This window comes from Palaemon carinicauda, chromosome 15, assembly GCF_036898095.1.
Source record: "Palaemon carinicauda isolate YSFRI2023 chromosome 15, ASM3689809v2, whole genome shotgun sequence".
Taxonomy (NCBI): Eukaryota; Metazoa; Arthropoda; class Malacostraca; order Decapoda; family Palaemonidae; genus Palaemon; species Palaemon carinicauda.
The window spans coordinates 15,279,922-15,294,717 of NC_090739.1; the positions used below are offsets into that span (position 1 = coordinate 15,279,922).

At 35.6% G+C, this 14,796-nt stretch overlaps 1 protein-coding gene across 1 annotated transcript in view; it reads left to right on the forward strand.

Annotated features, from left to right (window-relative positions):
* Positions 1-14,553, forward strand: part of LOC137654235 (zwei Ig domain protein zig-8-like) — a 483,606-nt gene extending 469,053 nt beyond the window's left edge. The window contains exons 6-9 of the mRNA XM_068387870.1: positions 7,562-7,734; positions 9,410-9,539; positions 11,205-11,356; positions 13,322-14,553. Of these exons, the coding sequence (XP_068243971.1) occupies positions 7,562-7,734; positions 9,410-9,539; positions 11,205-11,332 (431 nt within the window). The 3' untranslated portion in view covers positions 11,333-11,356; positions 13,322-14,553. The remainder of the gene's footprint in view (positions 1-7,561; positions 7,735-9,409; positions 9,540-11,204; positions 11,357-13,321) is intronic.
* The last annotated feature ends 243 nt before the right edge of the window (positions 14,554-14,796 follow it).

Consider the following 14,796-nt stretch of genomic DNA (forward strand, 5'->3'; position numbering starts at 1 on the left):
ATCTCAAAAGGGTGCTCAAGAGTAAGCTCATTAATGAAACAATTGGCATCGCAGTGTAGTGTCATAAATTAGCGGACTGTGTCAAAGAAGCTGTGCCAAAATATCACACTGATCCCGTTGTTTGTATAGAAGATATTTGCGAAAAACAGTATAACATGGGCTCTGAAATGCATAGTAGGTGGAGCATAAGGGTTGATTCACACTATCGGTCCGGTTGTGGTCCGGTCGCGGTCCAGTCACGGTCCGGTCCAATATTGTTACGTGATTTTAAATGGAAGCATTCACAATTGGGCGTAAGGGAATGCCGTCCTTGTGAGTTTTTGGGAGCCCGTAAAAATATGGCAACGAAGGGTTCATGACTTTGAATTTTTCTAAGACCTCGATGTCCTTTTTATTATTTCCGATTTTTCTTACGGATTTGAAAAACTCCGGAGCATGGCTATGAAAACTCGGGGATTTTCGTTCACCTTAGGGATTTAGGGCACCAGATTAACTGGAGTGAGTCGTCTTTGCTTTTTAAGAGTACCTGTCCGTACAGAAGGAAAATCCTGGAATCAGCTATCATAAATCAATCAAACACAATGAACCTATCTGGGGGCCAATGGAAAGCTGACACAGTGGACAATACTCTTCTCAACCCTATCATTAAGAAGATAATCCACGGAGACCGACCACCAGACATGCATCAGAGGTCAAGACTTCCTCCAAGCGGCTCAACAATAAGAAGACGCACCTGGATGTAATTAAATTTGGCTAATCCTTCCAGCAATTATAACAACTATAGAACAATTGAACACACCCTTTTGCTTTCATATATAAACCGTCACTCTCCACTGTATTCCTCATTTATACTTTACATCCTGAAGAGGGTCGATGTTTATTGACCGAAATTTAGTGTGATTTATTCATATTTCCTGTGTTTCTTTTATGGGCCTTTTTGAAAAAACATATATATATATATATATATATATATATATATATATATATATATATATATATATATATTATAGATAGGAATATATATATATATATATATATATATATATATATATATATATATATATATATATATATATATCTATCTATATATATATATATATATATATATATATATATATATATATAATATATATAAAGACATTGAAGACTGTCCTGTTTAATGTATACTCACGAATGGCAGAGACAAGGAGTAATGCTCTACCTAGCTGGCAGGACAATGCCCTAGAGATTGACAATATTATACATATGACCAACGCCCAAGCTCCCCTCTCCACCCAAGCTAGGACCAGGGAGGGCCAGGCAATGGCTGCTGATGATTCGGCTCCTCCCCCCACCCACCTTAGCTTACAAGGATAGTGAGGTTGTGGACACTATAAGAAACTATCGATCATTTAATGTTGTTACTGAATTTAAAATATTTTATTTTTCCTTGTAACATTTCCTCACTTGGCTATTTTCCCTGTTGAAGCTCCTGGGCTTATAGCATACTGCTTTTCCAACGAGGGGTGTAGCTTAGCAAGTAGTAATAATAATAATAACAATATTAATAATTAATAATAATAATTGATAATTAATAATAATAATTAGTAATTAATAATTAATAATAATTAATAATTAATAATAATTAATAATTAATAATAATTAATAATTAATAATAATAATAATGAATAATAATAGTTAATAATAATAATAATAATAATAGTAATAATAATAATAATGATAATAGTAATAATAATATTGATATTAATTAATAATAATAGTAATGATAATAATGATAATAATTAATAATAATAATAATTAATAATAATAATAATAATTGCGGTATTCGAACCCCAGTCCTGCAGATAACAAGCCCAGAACGTTTCCAGTAGGCCATTACAGCCCCGTAAACAAACCTCCGCCAAGGGTAAATAATCCGACCTCACAACCCTGTGACGCTGAATGGTCTCTTCCGACCTTAACGCTGAGCTATTTATTATTAAATCCAAATTCCTTCCCTTTGTAGCCCCTGAAGCATATCCTAATTTGGGTAGTTTGTAGCGCTACGGCCAAGCGTCCTAATTTGTTTATTATCGCTCCGACTATTATCTTGTATAGAATAAAAACGTTTGGAAATGGTCTATGGATCTTAAATATGTTGTGTAAGGGGGGGTCCGGGGGGGCGCAGCCCCCCTGGGTAAGGACACGGCTTTTAGCATAGGTTAGGTGGGTTTTTTAAGTTAGCTTCTCCTGTCGTACTCGTAGGTAAGGAAACTATTGTGTAAGGGGGGGTCCGGGGGGGCGCAGCCCCCCTGGGTAAGGATACGGCGTTTAGCATAGGTTAGGTTGGTTTTTTAAGTTAGCTTCTCCCGCCAAAATCGTTTTTAGAACGACGGCCACAGTTCAGAATATTCCCGTTTTCTACGGGATCTGGCCGTCACCCTACAAAGGCTCCCCTAATTTTAGTCAAAACCAAAATATCCACATCTTAATTAACCTAAATTTAGATGAGCTTTAAAAACCTAAATCTAATCACGGAAGCTTTTCGAAATTTGACAATTTTGTGAAATCTTGAAAGTACCGCTGTTGGAAATTCCCGGGGGGAAAAGAAAGCCCAGGTATTTTCAGATGTGCCGCACTGGGTCACGTGCGCAAACTGACCTGTCTGAAATGACACGGCTGAAATAAATCTCTCCCTTTTTTTTCGCTCAAAATATTTAAAACTATTTTCGTCGGCAGCCGGCTTCTGTGGGGCTGTTAAGTGGATTGAGAGAGAGAGAGAGAGAGAGAGAGAGAGAGAGAGAGAGAGAGAGAGAGAGAGAGAGAGAGAGAGAGAGACTTTATGATTAACCAGAGACCTTTTTTTATGACGAACAAAATTAGGAGTACAGTAATGGTTTGTTCCCAAAATTAGATTTACATTTCATTGTTTAAACTTTCACTTTTATTTAAAGCCATTAACTTTTAAAATGTCATTCTTTTGCTGGCTCCCAGAGTAGAACCTGGGATTAGTACACAGATAAGTTCATTTTAATTGATCAGATGTTGACAATGAAAAAAAAATGTATCCCAAAATGTCAACAAAATATAGACGTTTAGGTATTTAGTTACAAATATATTGATTGTCTCCCTTATGAGTCTCTGCCGCATTTATCCTTTTAACTGCAATATAGTTACCACAGCTTTTGTCACTTCATGCAGCTTCACAGAAAGCTCATTGCAGAGCATTTAACCTCTACGTAACTCTGCACCATTCACCCTCATCTTACACTTCTTGGATATTAACCCTTCTTTGCCAATACATCTATCCCACCATCTATCCAACCTTGCTAGGGATACTTCTCCTCCTATCTCTTAGCATCTCTGAATTTTATGCCCTTTTATCTAACCTATTTTTATCAATTCTTTCCATATGACTTAACCACCTTAAAACCCAGCTATACTTTCCCCATTAAAGCCTTTTCTTTCAATTATTTTTGGATATCCACATCTCTTAGCCTGCTCATTCTTCTTAAATCCACATATGCTACAAAGACAGTTCAGCATAGCATTTTCCAATCTTTTTATTTTGTATTCGACATCCACGCTTCATTTCCGTACAAGAGCTGGTTCAACATTGCTTTCCTACATTTTCGCAAAGGGTGTTACAGGTAATTCGAGTATTTTTACCAAATTTTCAACACATTCTGTTACCTTTCTTGCTGTGCCTTTTCCTAGACTTACCTTATCTGTCATCTAACCATCGTCCATTTTATTCACTCCATGATACAGAACCGAATCAACGTCTTCCAATTTTCCATAATAACGTCCATTATTTCATCATCTTAGTTTCTATGGCATACGTCATCAATCCTCACCAACCTTCAACTTGCATTTATATCTATTACATGTGTCGGAAACATTTACAGGTTAGTTTAAGACTTACAGCGTTTTCACCTTTAATTTCAACCTTTTCACGTCAGTTGAAAATGCTGTATACTTACCTCAATAGATTATCTCTGAAGGGTCGAAATGTAACTAAGTTGGCTACCTGTGGATAGAAAGTATGAATGATTGCGTGGGGGATTATTTCGTGACGTGATATATATGGAAACATTTTATTCACTCTAGGTTTTAAGGTTTAAAGGCCACTCATGAATGGCTAAGGCAAGGGACAGTGACATTGCCCTAGCAAGCAGGACAATGCCCTAGAGAATGACCATATATCATATAATCAGCGCCTAAGCTCCATCTCCACCCAAGCTAGGACTAAGGAGGACCAGGCAATGGCTGCTGGTGACTCAGCAGATAGACTTGTAGGCTCCCCCAAACTCCCATCCTTAGCTCACAAGGATGTTAAGGTTGCAGACATTAAAGGCACTAACGAGTCTGAGCGGGACTCGAACCCCCGTCTGGTGATCACCAGGCAGAGACGTTACCAATCAGGCCACAACAACCCTTTGAGTAAGGCAGAGAATAAACATTATATGCTTATATTAATCATTAGTGTCTCAACGACACCCTATTCCTCTTTCTCTCCCATTTCCTTCCTCCCTTTCCCATTCCCTCCCTTAACCTCCTGGCCTGACAATCTCTCTCTCTCTCTCTCTCTCTCTCTCTCTCTCTCTCTCTCTCTCTCTCTCTCTCTCTCTCTCTCTGCATAACCGACGGGAATTCCCAAATGGACTTTTGCAATAAAGTCGCCGAAAAGAAACTTGGTTTTATGCTACCTGCAAGTCATATTACTTTAGTCAATTAAGAGTGAGCCTTGCCTTTAGATATGAGTCATGTTGATTTTATTTTTTATTTTCTGTCCGTTTTTACATCATTCATTTTATTTATATATTTTTATTTTTTACGAGCAAGAATGTAATTGCAATATATTTGTAATTTTATTGTAGATATATTAAGAAATTATTTCGACAGTTTTTTCATTTATTTGTCATTAGCCATTAATAAAAAAATTAATGTTTGTAATTGGACTTGTAAAAGAAATTTTCATATTGAAAATATAAATATATTTGGATGATATTAATCGGTTTTTTTCATTCATTTGTCATTAGCTATAAATAGATTTTTATTTTTGGTAATTGGGCTTGTAAAAGAAATTTTCTTATTGAATATATGAAACGAATTGGAAAACGAACTCAAAGAATATTGCTACTAATAACAACACCTTAGCATATATTTTGATACAAAGATTGTATTTTTTACAGGTAAATACTGTATATATATATATATATATATATATATATATATATATATATATATATATATATATATATATATATATATATATATATATATATACACACATACATATATATATATATATATATATATATATATATATATATATATATATATATATATATATATATATATATATATATCTAACTATCAATCTATATACCAAGGCACTTCCCTCAATTTCGGGGGGTAGCTGTCATCAAACAAATGGGAAAAAGGGGACCTTTCCTCTGTACGCTCCTCCCAGCCTGGTAGTGCTAGGGTGCCACAGCCCACCCTTCCTCGTTATCCACCACAGATGAAGCTTCATGAGCTGAATCCCCTACTGCTGCTACCTCCGCGGTCATCCAAGGCGACCGAAGGAAGCAGCAGGGCCTACCGGAACTGCGTCACAATCGTTTGCCATTCATTCCTATTTCTAGCACGCTCTCTTGCCTCTCTCACATCTATCCTCCTATCACCCAGAGCTTTCTTCACTCTATCCATCCACCCAAACCTTTGCCTTCCTCTTGTACTTCTCCCATCAACTCTTGCATTCATCACCTTTAGCAAACAGCCATTTTGTATTCTCTCAACATGGCCAAACCACCTCAACTCATTCATATCTACTCTAGCTGCTAAATCATTTCTTACACCCGTTCTCAACCTCACTACTTCGTTCCTAACCCTATCTACTCGAGATACACCAGCCATACTCCTCAGACACTTCATCTCAAACTCATTCAATTTCTGTCTCTCCGTCACTTTCATTCCCCACAACTCCGATCCATAGATCACAGTTGGTATAATCACTTTCTCATACAGAACTCTCTTTACATTCATCCCTAACCCTCTATTCTTTACTACTCCCTTAACTTCCCCCAACACTTTGCATCCTTCATTCACTCTCTGGCGTACATCTGCTTCCACTCTACCATTTGCTTCAACAACAGACCCCAAGTACTTAAACCGATCTACTTCGTCAAGTAACTCTCCATATAACATGATATTCAACCTCGCACCACCTTCCCTTCTCGTACATCTCACACCCTTACTGTTACCCACGTTAACTCTCAACTTCCTTCTCTCACACACCCTTCCAAATTCTGTCACTAATCGGCCAAGCTTCTCTTCCGAGTCTGCAACCAGTACAGTATCATCCGCAAACAACAACTGATTTACCTCCCATTCGTGATCACTCTCGTCTATCAGTTTCATTCCTCGACCAAGCACTCGAGCATTTTCCTGTCTCCACTCCATCAACATACAAGTTCAACAACCATGGCAACATCACACATCCCTGTCTCAGCCCCACTCTTAATGGAAACCAATCACTCACTTCATTTCCTATCCTAAGAGATGCTTTACGACCTTTGTAGAAACTTTTCACTGCTTACAACAACCTTCCACCAATTCCATATAACCTCATCACATTCCACATCGCTTCCCTATTAACTCTATCATACGCTTTATCCAGATCCATAAACGCAACATACACGTCCTTACCTTTTACTAAATATTTCTCACATATCTGCGTAATTGTAAAAGTCAGATTCATACATCCCCTACCTCTTTTAAAACCACCCTGTACTTCCAAGATAGCATTCTCTGTTTTATCCTCAATCCTGTGAATCAGTATTCTACCATACACTTTTCCAGTGTATGTGTGTGTTTATATATATATATATATATATATATATATATATATATATATATATATATATATATATATATATAACCACTACAGAGTTACGATGTCCTTTGACTGGTCAGACAGTACTACGTTGGATTTTTATCTCTGGTCACGGTTCATTTTCCCTTTGCCTACACATACACCGAATTGTCGGGCATATGCTTTACAGATTCTCCTCTCTCCTCATACACCTGACAACACTAAGATTACCAAACTATTCTTCTCTCAATGGGTTAACTACTGCACTGTAATTGTTCAGTGGCTACTTTCCTCTTGTTTAGGGTATAAGAGACTCTTTAGCCATGGTAAGCAGCTCTTCTAGGAGAAGGACAATCCAAAATCAAGCCAGTGATCTCTAGCCATAGCCTTTGTACCATGGTCTTCCACTGTCTTGGGTTAGAGTTCTCTTGTTTGAGGGTACACTCGGGCACGCTATTCTAACTAATTTCTCTCTTTCTTGTTTTGTTAAAGTTTTTATAGTTTATATAGGAAATATTTATTATAATGTTGCTATTCTTAAAATATTTTATTTTTCCTTTTTTCCTTTCCTCCCTGAGCTGTTTTCCCTGTTGGGGCCCCTGGGCTTATAGCATCCTGCTTTTCCAACTACGGTTGTAGCTTAGCAGGTAATAATAATAATAATAATAATAATAATAATAATATATTTATTAAATCTTCCAGACACCCAAGTCAACATCGAAGGACCCGAGGAGCGATACATGCAACAAGGAAGCAGCCTTTCTCTGACGTGTAACATCGTTCATAATTACGTGAAAGGGCCGAACCAGGTTCGTTGGTATCAAGGGGCCGTCAGATTAACTTACGATTCGCCTAGGGGAGGCATCGCCTTACAGGTAACTAATATGACAGAGAGAGAGAGAGAGAGAGAGAGAGAGGGGGGGGGGGTTTAAGCAGGATAGAGAAAGAGTTAGATTAAGTAGGATGAAAGAGAGAGATAAAGGGTAAATAAATATGATGAGAGAGAAAAAGAATTGAATTTAAGTGGTATGAGAGGGAAGGGGTAAAGTAGTGTTCGAGAGAAAGGTTGAGTAGGATGAGAAAGAGAGGATGTTAAACAAATAGGATAAGAGAGAAAGTATTGAATTGAAGTGGTATGACAGGGAAGGGATAAACTAGTGTTCGAGAGAGAGGTTGAGTAGGATGAGAAAGAGGGGGTGTTAAATAAATAGGATGAGAGAGTAAGAATTGAATTTAAATGGGTTGAGAGAGAAGGGTTTAAGTACAGTAGTGTTAGGGAGAGTAAGATAGGTTGAGTAGGATGAGAAAGAGAGGGTGTTAAATAAATAGGATGAGAGAGTAAGAATTGAATTTAAGTGGTTTTAAGTACAGTAGTGTTAGGGAGAGTGAGAGAGATTGAGTATGATGAGAAAGAGAGGTGTTAAATGAATAAGGTGATAAAGAGAGAAAGATAGTTTAAGTAGGATGTTAGAAAGGTTGAGAGAGAGAGAGAGAGAGAGAGAGAGAGAGAGAGAGAGAGAGAGAGAGAGAGAGAGAGAGAGAGAGAGAGAGAGAGAGAGAGAGAGTGTGTGTGTATGATGGGAGAGTGAGGGAGTAAATGAATAGAGTTATAAAGAGGGAGAGTTTAAGTAGGATGTTAGAAATGTTGAGTAGGGAGAGAAGTCCGAGTTGTATGAATACAGTTTACATATGAGTTCATCAAATTGTTACCCAAATGAAGAAGAAGAAGAAGAAGAAGAAGAAGAAGAAGAAGAAGAAGAAGAAGAAGAGAGAGAGAGAGAGAGAGAGAGAGAGAGAGAGAGAGAGAGAGAGAGAGAGAGAGAGAGAGAGAGAGAGAGAGAGAGAGAGAGAGAGAGAGAGAATTATGATATTTCGTATTTTGCCTCTTGATTTAAATCCTCTCATTAGTTGTTCCATTTTACAGTTACGATGTACCTCTCAAATATCGTGTATCAATTCCAGATGGTAAGCAAAGAAAGGTTGATCAATGTGCATGTAATGTTGATCTATATATATATATATATATATATATATATATATATATATATATATATATATATATATATATATATATATATATATATATATATATATATATATATATATATATATATATATATATATATATATATATTTTTACGGTATAAGGCACTTATAATATTGTTGCAAAATAGGGAATCACATCCTTTACAGTATATGGTACTTCTAATTCTACTGTAAAATAGGGAATCCCCCTTTTTTTGCCAAATGTACAAGCTCTCTCTCTCTCTCTCTCTCTCTCTCTCTCTCTCTCTCTCTCTCTCTCTCTCTCTCTCTCTCTCTCTGTGAAAATATATTTCCTAATAGTAGAACACATTTTAGGTATATTTTCCTAAACATGTAAACACATGCATATGGGTAATATTGTTATCAAGAGTAAACTCATGAGACATTTTTCAAGTGAAGCAGGCAATGTTATTCGTATTTTCTCCCTTTAGCATAAAGAATATTAGGAGAGTAATAGTCACCCACAATCTTGTAATGTATCTCAATTTGTTTTTCTTTCTTTAGACAGAGAAAACCAGTAAAAGAACCATAGGTCGGCTGATGCTCTCGAACGTAACGCCCCAAGATTCCGGTCGGTACAGTTGCCGACCCGACACTGGAGGCTCGTCTTCTGTTTCCGTCCACATACAGTCGAGTAAGTGGTTCCTGTATGCCCTCGGAGTCTATATGGGTTATTACCTCTGCCAAGAAGGTTATATTTTCACCTGTATGTTTGTTTGTCACCTGTCTAACTCAAAAAGTTATGGATGAATTTTTATGGGCCAACTTAGAAGTGTTTAAATTTTGGCAGTGATCCGAATCACCATCCGGATCCAAAATTTTTATGATACAGTAAACAGGTATAGAAAGACCCTAAACAGACGCGAGGGGAAGGACGTGTCCTGCAGTGGCTGATGATGATTAGGATGATATTCATGCACGGTCAAGATGTGAAAGAGGGAAAGCGTGAACCATAGACTTAAGTAAAATGTTCACAGTCTTCATTGGCGGAGGTCTGAACTATCTGATTGCTCTTTCTACTTTTTTGTCATATCATAGCCAGAACTAGTGTAGTTTATTTCAAAGTGAGGAAGAAGATTCAAACCAAATAGATCTAGATGATGATTTTTCAGGTGATATTAATTTATTTTCTGTTATTTATTATTTGTATTTGATATTTTTACTAACACATTTTTTTGTAATTTAGCAGTTTAAGTGACCATGGACTTTTTCCAAATTAAATTTGAGAAGGCACTGTGGGTAGAACAAGGAAAGTCAGCATGTATGATTCATGAATAAAAGCAGTTACTTCATGTAGGCATAAAGAAATGGACAATGGAGAACACTGCAAAAGGAGAATCACAAAATACTTTATGTGAAATGTGTAGAATAGGAGAACCTCTGTAAAAGATTTAGAATATGAGAGGAGTGACTATAGAATCAAAATTGTTACATATGACGGGGTTATTGAACCAACCCAAATGTCCCTTACAGAAGTGAAGTGTTCGTATCAAATAGGAATTGATGTTACTTTTCCATAGTATATGTAAAGAGGAGTTGAATTTGTAAGAAATGTTGAGATATGATGATGGTGTGTAAATGTTAGCAAAGGTTAAAAGATAAGTCAATGTATTTTCAGCGGCTTTCGTCATGAGAAAAGAAGTGAGGACATTGGGATGATGAAGAATCTCAGTAATCCAAGGCTTCTGTTTTTTTTTTTTTTCTTTACAAAGGAAGAGGAGACATAGTAGTGTCTGGTTAATTTAAGTGATAAAGGTTCTGGAGCAGAAGGGCCCCAATATCCAGGGTGAACATGATTACGTACTGTACATACAGTAATGTGTTAGGGTTTGTCAAATGCATTACTGACGAGCCTTCTGTTAATGCATATGCAGTAACTAATACTGAGGAAGTTGTCTGCGCAGGGTTCATATTTCATTTGACATATAAATTTTGAATGTGGCAGTAAAGAGACCGCTCTTGTTTTCCTCTGATGTCACCCCCTGTATACCTGTAAGATGGTATAGCTAAATATGTAGGTTTTTTCACATTTTAATTCCTGAAAATATCACAGTTGTGTAGCATTACACATTGCATGGACAGGCATTTTCTTTATTTCTTCTTGACAAGAGAAAAATTGTTGAGAAAAACTAACCATTGATTCACAGGTGTTTACTAATTCCGTATACTTCATTCACTTCTACAGTATATTGATTTCATAATCGTAGGACTAGTTTACATCAAAATTATTCTGGTCTTGTATGTCAAAACTTTTTCCCTCTTAGAATGCAGTAAAATTGCAATTTTTCGCTTTCTGCAGGTCAGCATCAAGCTGCGGTTCACCAGAACGGACAGAGTGATTCGACTGTCAGTGCAAAGCAACACGTCTTCCTTCTTCTCTTTCTTTGGACTTTGGCTTACGTGATACTGATGTCCCACATCCGATGACTCGAACAGCGAGACATCGTCAAGGTAAGTTATCTCTACCTTGCTTCATTGCCTTAACTTATATTTAGCTTTTAGGAAGAGATTTCATGCTGAAATCATCTGTGCCATCATGTGTATTCTTATATATTTTTTAAAGAACATTGCTAGAAAAATTGCAAAGCAGTCTTTGATTGAGAACTAGCTGACATGCTGTAAGCTTGTAAAAGAAGTTAATTTTTCTTTGAAAAATATTCTTCATTTTCACTTAATATTGACTAACTGTATTGGGAATCAATCTGGAAATACACTTAGATAGGAATATAAATTTATTTTGCTGAGAGCATCCCAGAAAGAGATTGAACATCGGCTGCATCATAACATTGCTGATGACCTTCATGCATTATAATTTTGTATTTTAAATCCTTCTGTTTTAAAAACGACTCTGGTAAATTCAAGTATCTAAAGGATTTGGTTCTTCTTTACAAGCAAAATAGATAAACAGCCTGTCTTAATCCATTCAGAAAATAATTGTATTTACTAAAGGTACATGTTTAGGATTAAAAAACTTGACCTTAAAAAGCCTTAGAAAGTTCATAATTGATAATTATTATTCATTATTATTCGAAATCAAACCTGTATTTAATTTTGAAGCTGAGATAGCATTGCATATAGTAATTCCTGTTCCTTTGGGACAATATTCTACTGAAATTAATCAAGTTTTGAACAAAATATCCGAATCGTGTCTTCAAAAGTATGATGAGAGAGCCTCATATGATCATATTCCTAAGCCAAAATTATTTAGGATGTTTTAAGTATTTTTTAGTGTCCTTAAAGTTTAAGCAAATTTATAAAGAATTATCCAGGGTACCAGATATCTGGTAATAAGCAAAAACTTTATCCCCCAAAAGTGTTATGATGAAGATTCAACCTTATCTTTCTGTCCCAACTTTGTTTCTTCCATCTTGCTGTCCAGCCTCTTTAAACTTTTAGTTTGTAGAGCAACAGCAGGATTTACATCCAGTTGCGCCTGGATGCTGAACGGCCTCCCAGTGCTTGGGCCCATGGACAAAATTCATAATCCAATCCAATCAATTTTATTTTTACATTGCATAATAGCATTACCCAAGGTTGAATATTGATGTACAGTGACTAATGGATTGGGTAGAATGTCTATCCGTACTGTGAATACGCATACACATACACACACACACACACGCATTTCTATCTGCAGTTTGTATTTAAAGTGAAAAATCACCATTTGAAAAAAAAATAATTTGTATGCAGCTTCAAATGACTGAAATGAATTTAATGCTAGAATTTTTTAATATGATTATCATATTCATAAATATTAACATGAGATTAACTGAGTTGATATATTTTTAACATATTTATAATGACACTGATAGATGAATGGATGGCCTTAAGCTGAATCAAAGTCTTTTGGAGAAAAGGGTGTATTATGAAATATTGTTATGAAATCTTTAAGGTATCAGATGCATGATATTATACACAACGGAGCAGTTTTTTTTTTTTTAACACAAAAACACATTAGAAAAATACCTGAGAAATGACATTCAAATGTATATCTGTCCATGAATGATAAATTATGGTAGAAGTATCGATAACAATTAATTAGATGTTTCGATATTTCTTGCAACTTTTTTAACTGAGGTATTTTGTATACTGTATTCTGTATTTATTTTCTTTTATTATAAGCTGATGAAAATTATGACATGACATCAATAAATCAGGGAGGTAATAGCTAAAGGATTTGGGCAAGGAAAGTAGAGAAAACTAATTTAAAATTTTATGCTGAACGGAAATATTTATTTTTTGAAAAGTAATTGTTGGATGTATGAACCTAAAAAATTGATTATGCCACAAGTGATAAGAACTGTATTAGACCAATAAAGTAAGATTTTATGGTTTTATCTAATTTCTGTAGATTTGCCTTTAAAAAAAAATTCTGAAAATATATGGGTTTTCATAAGGGTCTGTATACCTTTTCAGATCTGGAAATGCTGTCACCAGGAACGTCTTTAGAAAGTAAAAGAAATGGAATATCGTGGTGGTGAGCAGCTAGAGAGAGAAGAGCATCATCTTGGTTGGAGCTCATGATGACTATCCTGACAGGGTTATTAAACTTGCCATTGGCTGGGACTAATATGACATCCTGTTTGGACTCTCAGTTACAAATAATGGCCAGAAAAGGGTGTGTGGTTGCTGCTTTCATACTACCATTCTTTAGAATGCCATCCACTTAAGAATTCATCTGTGTCTGAACATTGGCTCGACAAAGTCTCTCTTCTCCTTTGGCAATGTGGACAGAATGGAAAGCTGATGGTTCTAAGCAACGGAACAGACATCAAATTGTCATTACGTCGGCAAAAGTTGTAGGACATGAAATCCTGTTTTCAAGGATTTTTTTTGCTGGCTCATATTCAAAAGTGAGCTATGTATGAAAAAAAAAAAAAAAAAAACAATGCCACCTCACTTAGCTTACAGATCCTAATATTCTGGTTCCAAAGGAAATGATTAAAGTGCACTTTAGAATCTTTCCTGAGTGTTTGATTGCTCTCTTTCAAAAGTGATAAACAATTGTTTGCAACAGGTGTCATCCTCAACATCAAGTTGTAATAATGACACTTTTTTTATTTGAAAATTGCATATCAATGGTAAAGAAACAATCGAACTTGCTGTTTTGGGACATTGTAAAATGTTTTGTCTCATTCATGTATAAAGGGGTGTTTTAGTGCCAAGAATGCTAGATCTTTAAGAAATCCATTGGTTGAGACCATCTTTATATGTGATGCATATCAACAAAAGCACTTTAACTCAAGAATATCAGAAGAGGTACAAAGATGATAGTTCTTCAGTGAGGGAAAGAAGGGCTATTTCGAAAGGTTTTGAAAGGTAAGTAACTTTATTTATTGCTTTGCTTGATATGGATGGGGGGAATGATCCACTTCTTATTGCTGTTAAAGCTCAGACGTCTGCATATTCCTTTCATTTACAAAATATGCAGTACAGTAAATGTGTACTTTGTGAGGAATAGATGCATAGACCCTTTGCTGTAAATATACTTTACATTACTGTAAGCTTATTAGGTCCATATCATGACTTAGCAAAAGATATTACACTAAATGTGGAAGATGTTATTTTTCTATTTTTGTTTTCATTTTAGCTGAAGTGTCTATTTCAAAGTTATATGTTATGTTCTGAAAGTAAAACTACTTATTTATTGCCTTCTATCATTGAAGTTCCTTACTGAGCAAAAAAATATTTTGTCTCCCATTTTTACCAAAGTAATTATGGTAATTTTTTTTTGCTATTTATACCTAGTGTGTCTGTTGAATTACATTTTCATATTCATAGATAAACAAAGACCAAAGCTATAAAGAACTCTTAGATGCCTCTTCAAAAAAGGTACACGTTTGATGTAATCTTTCAATAGGAATGTCTTATTAGATTTTGATGTATTTAGT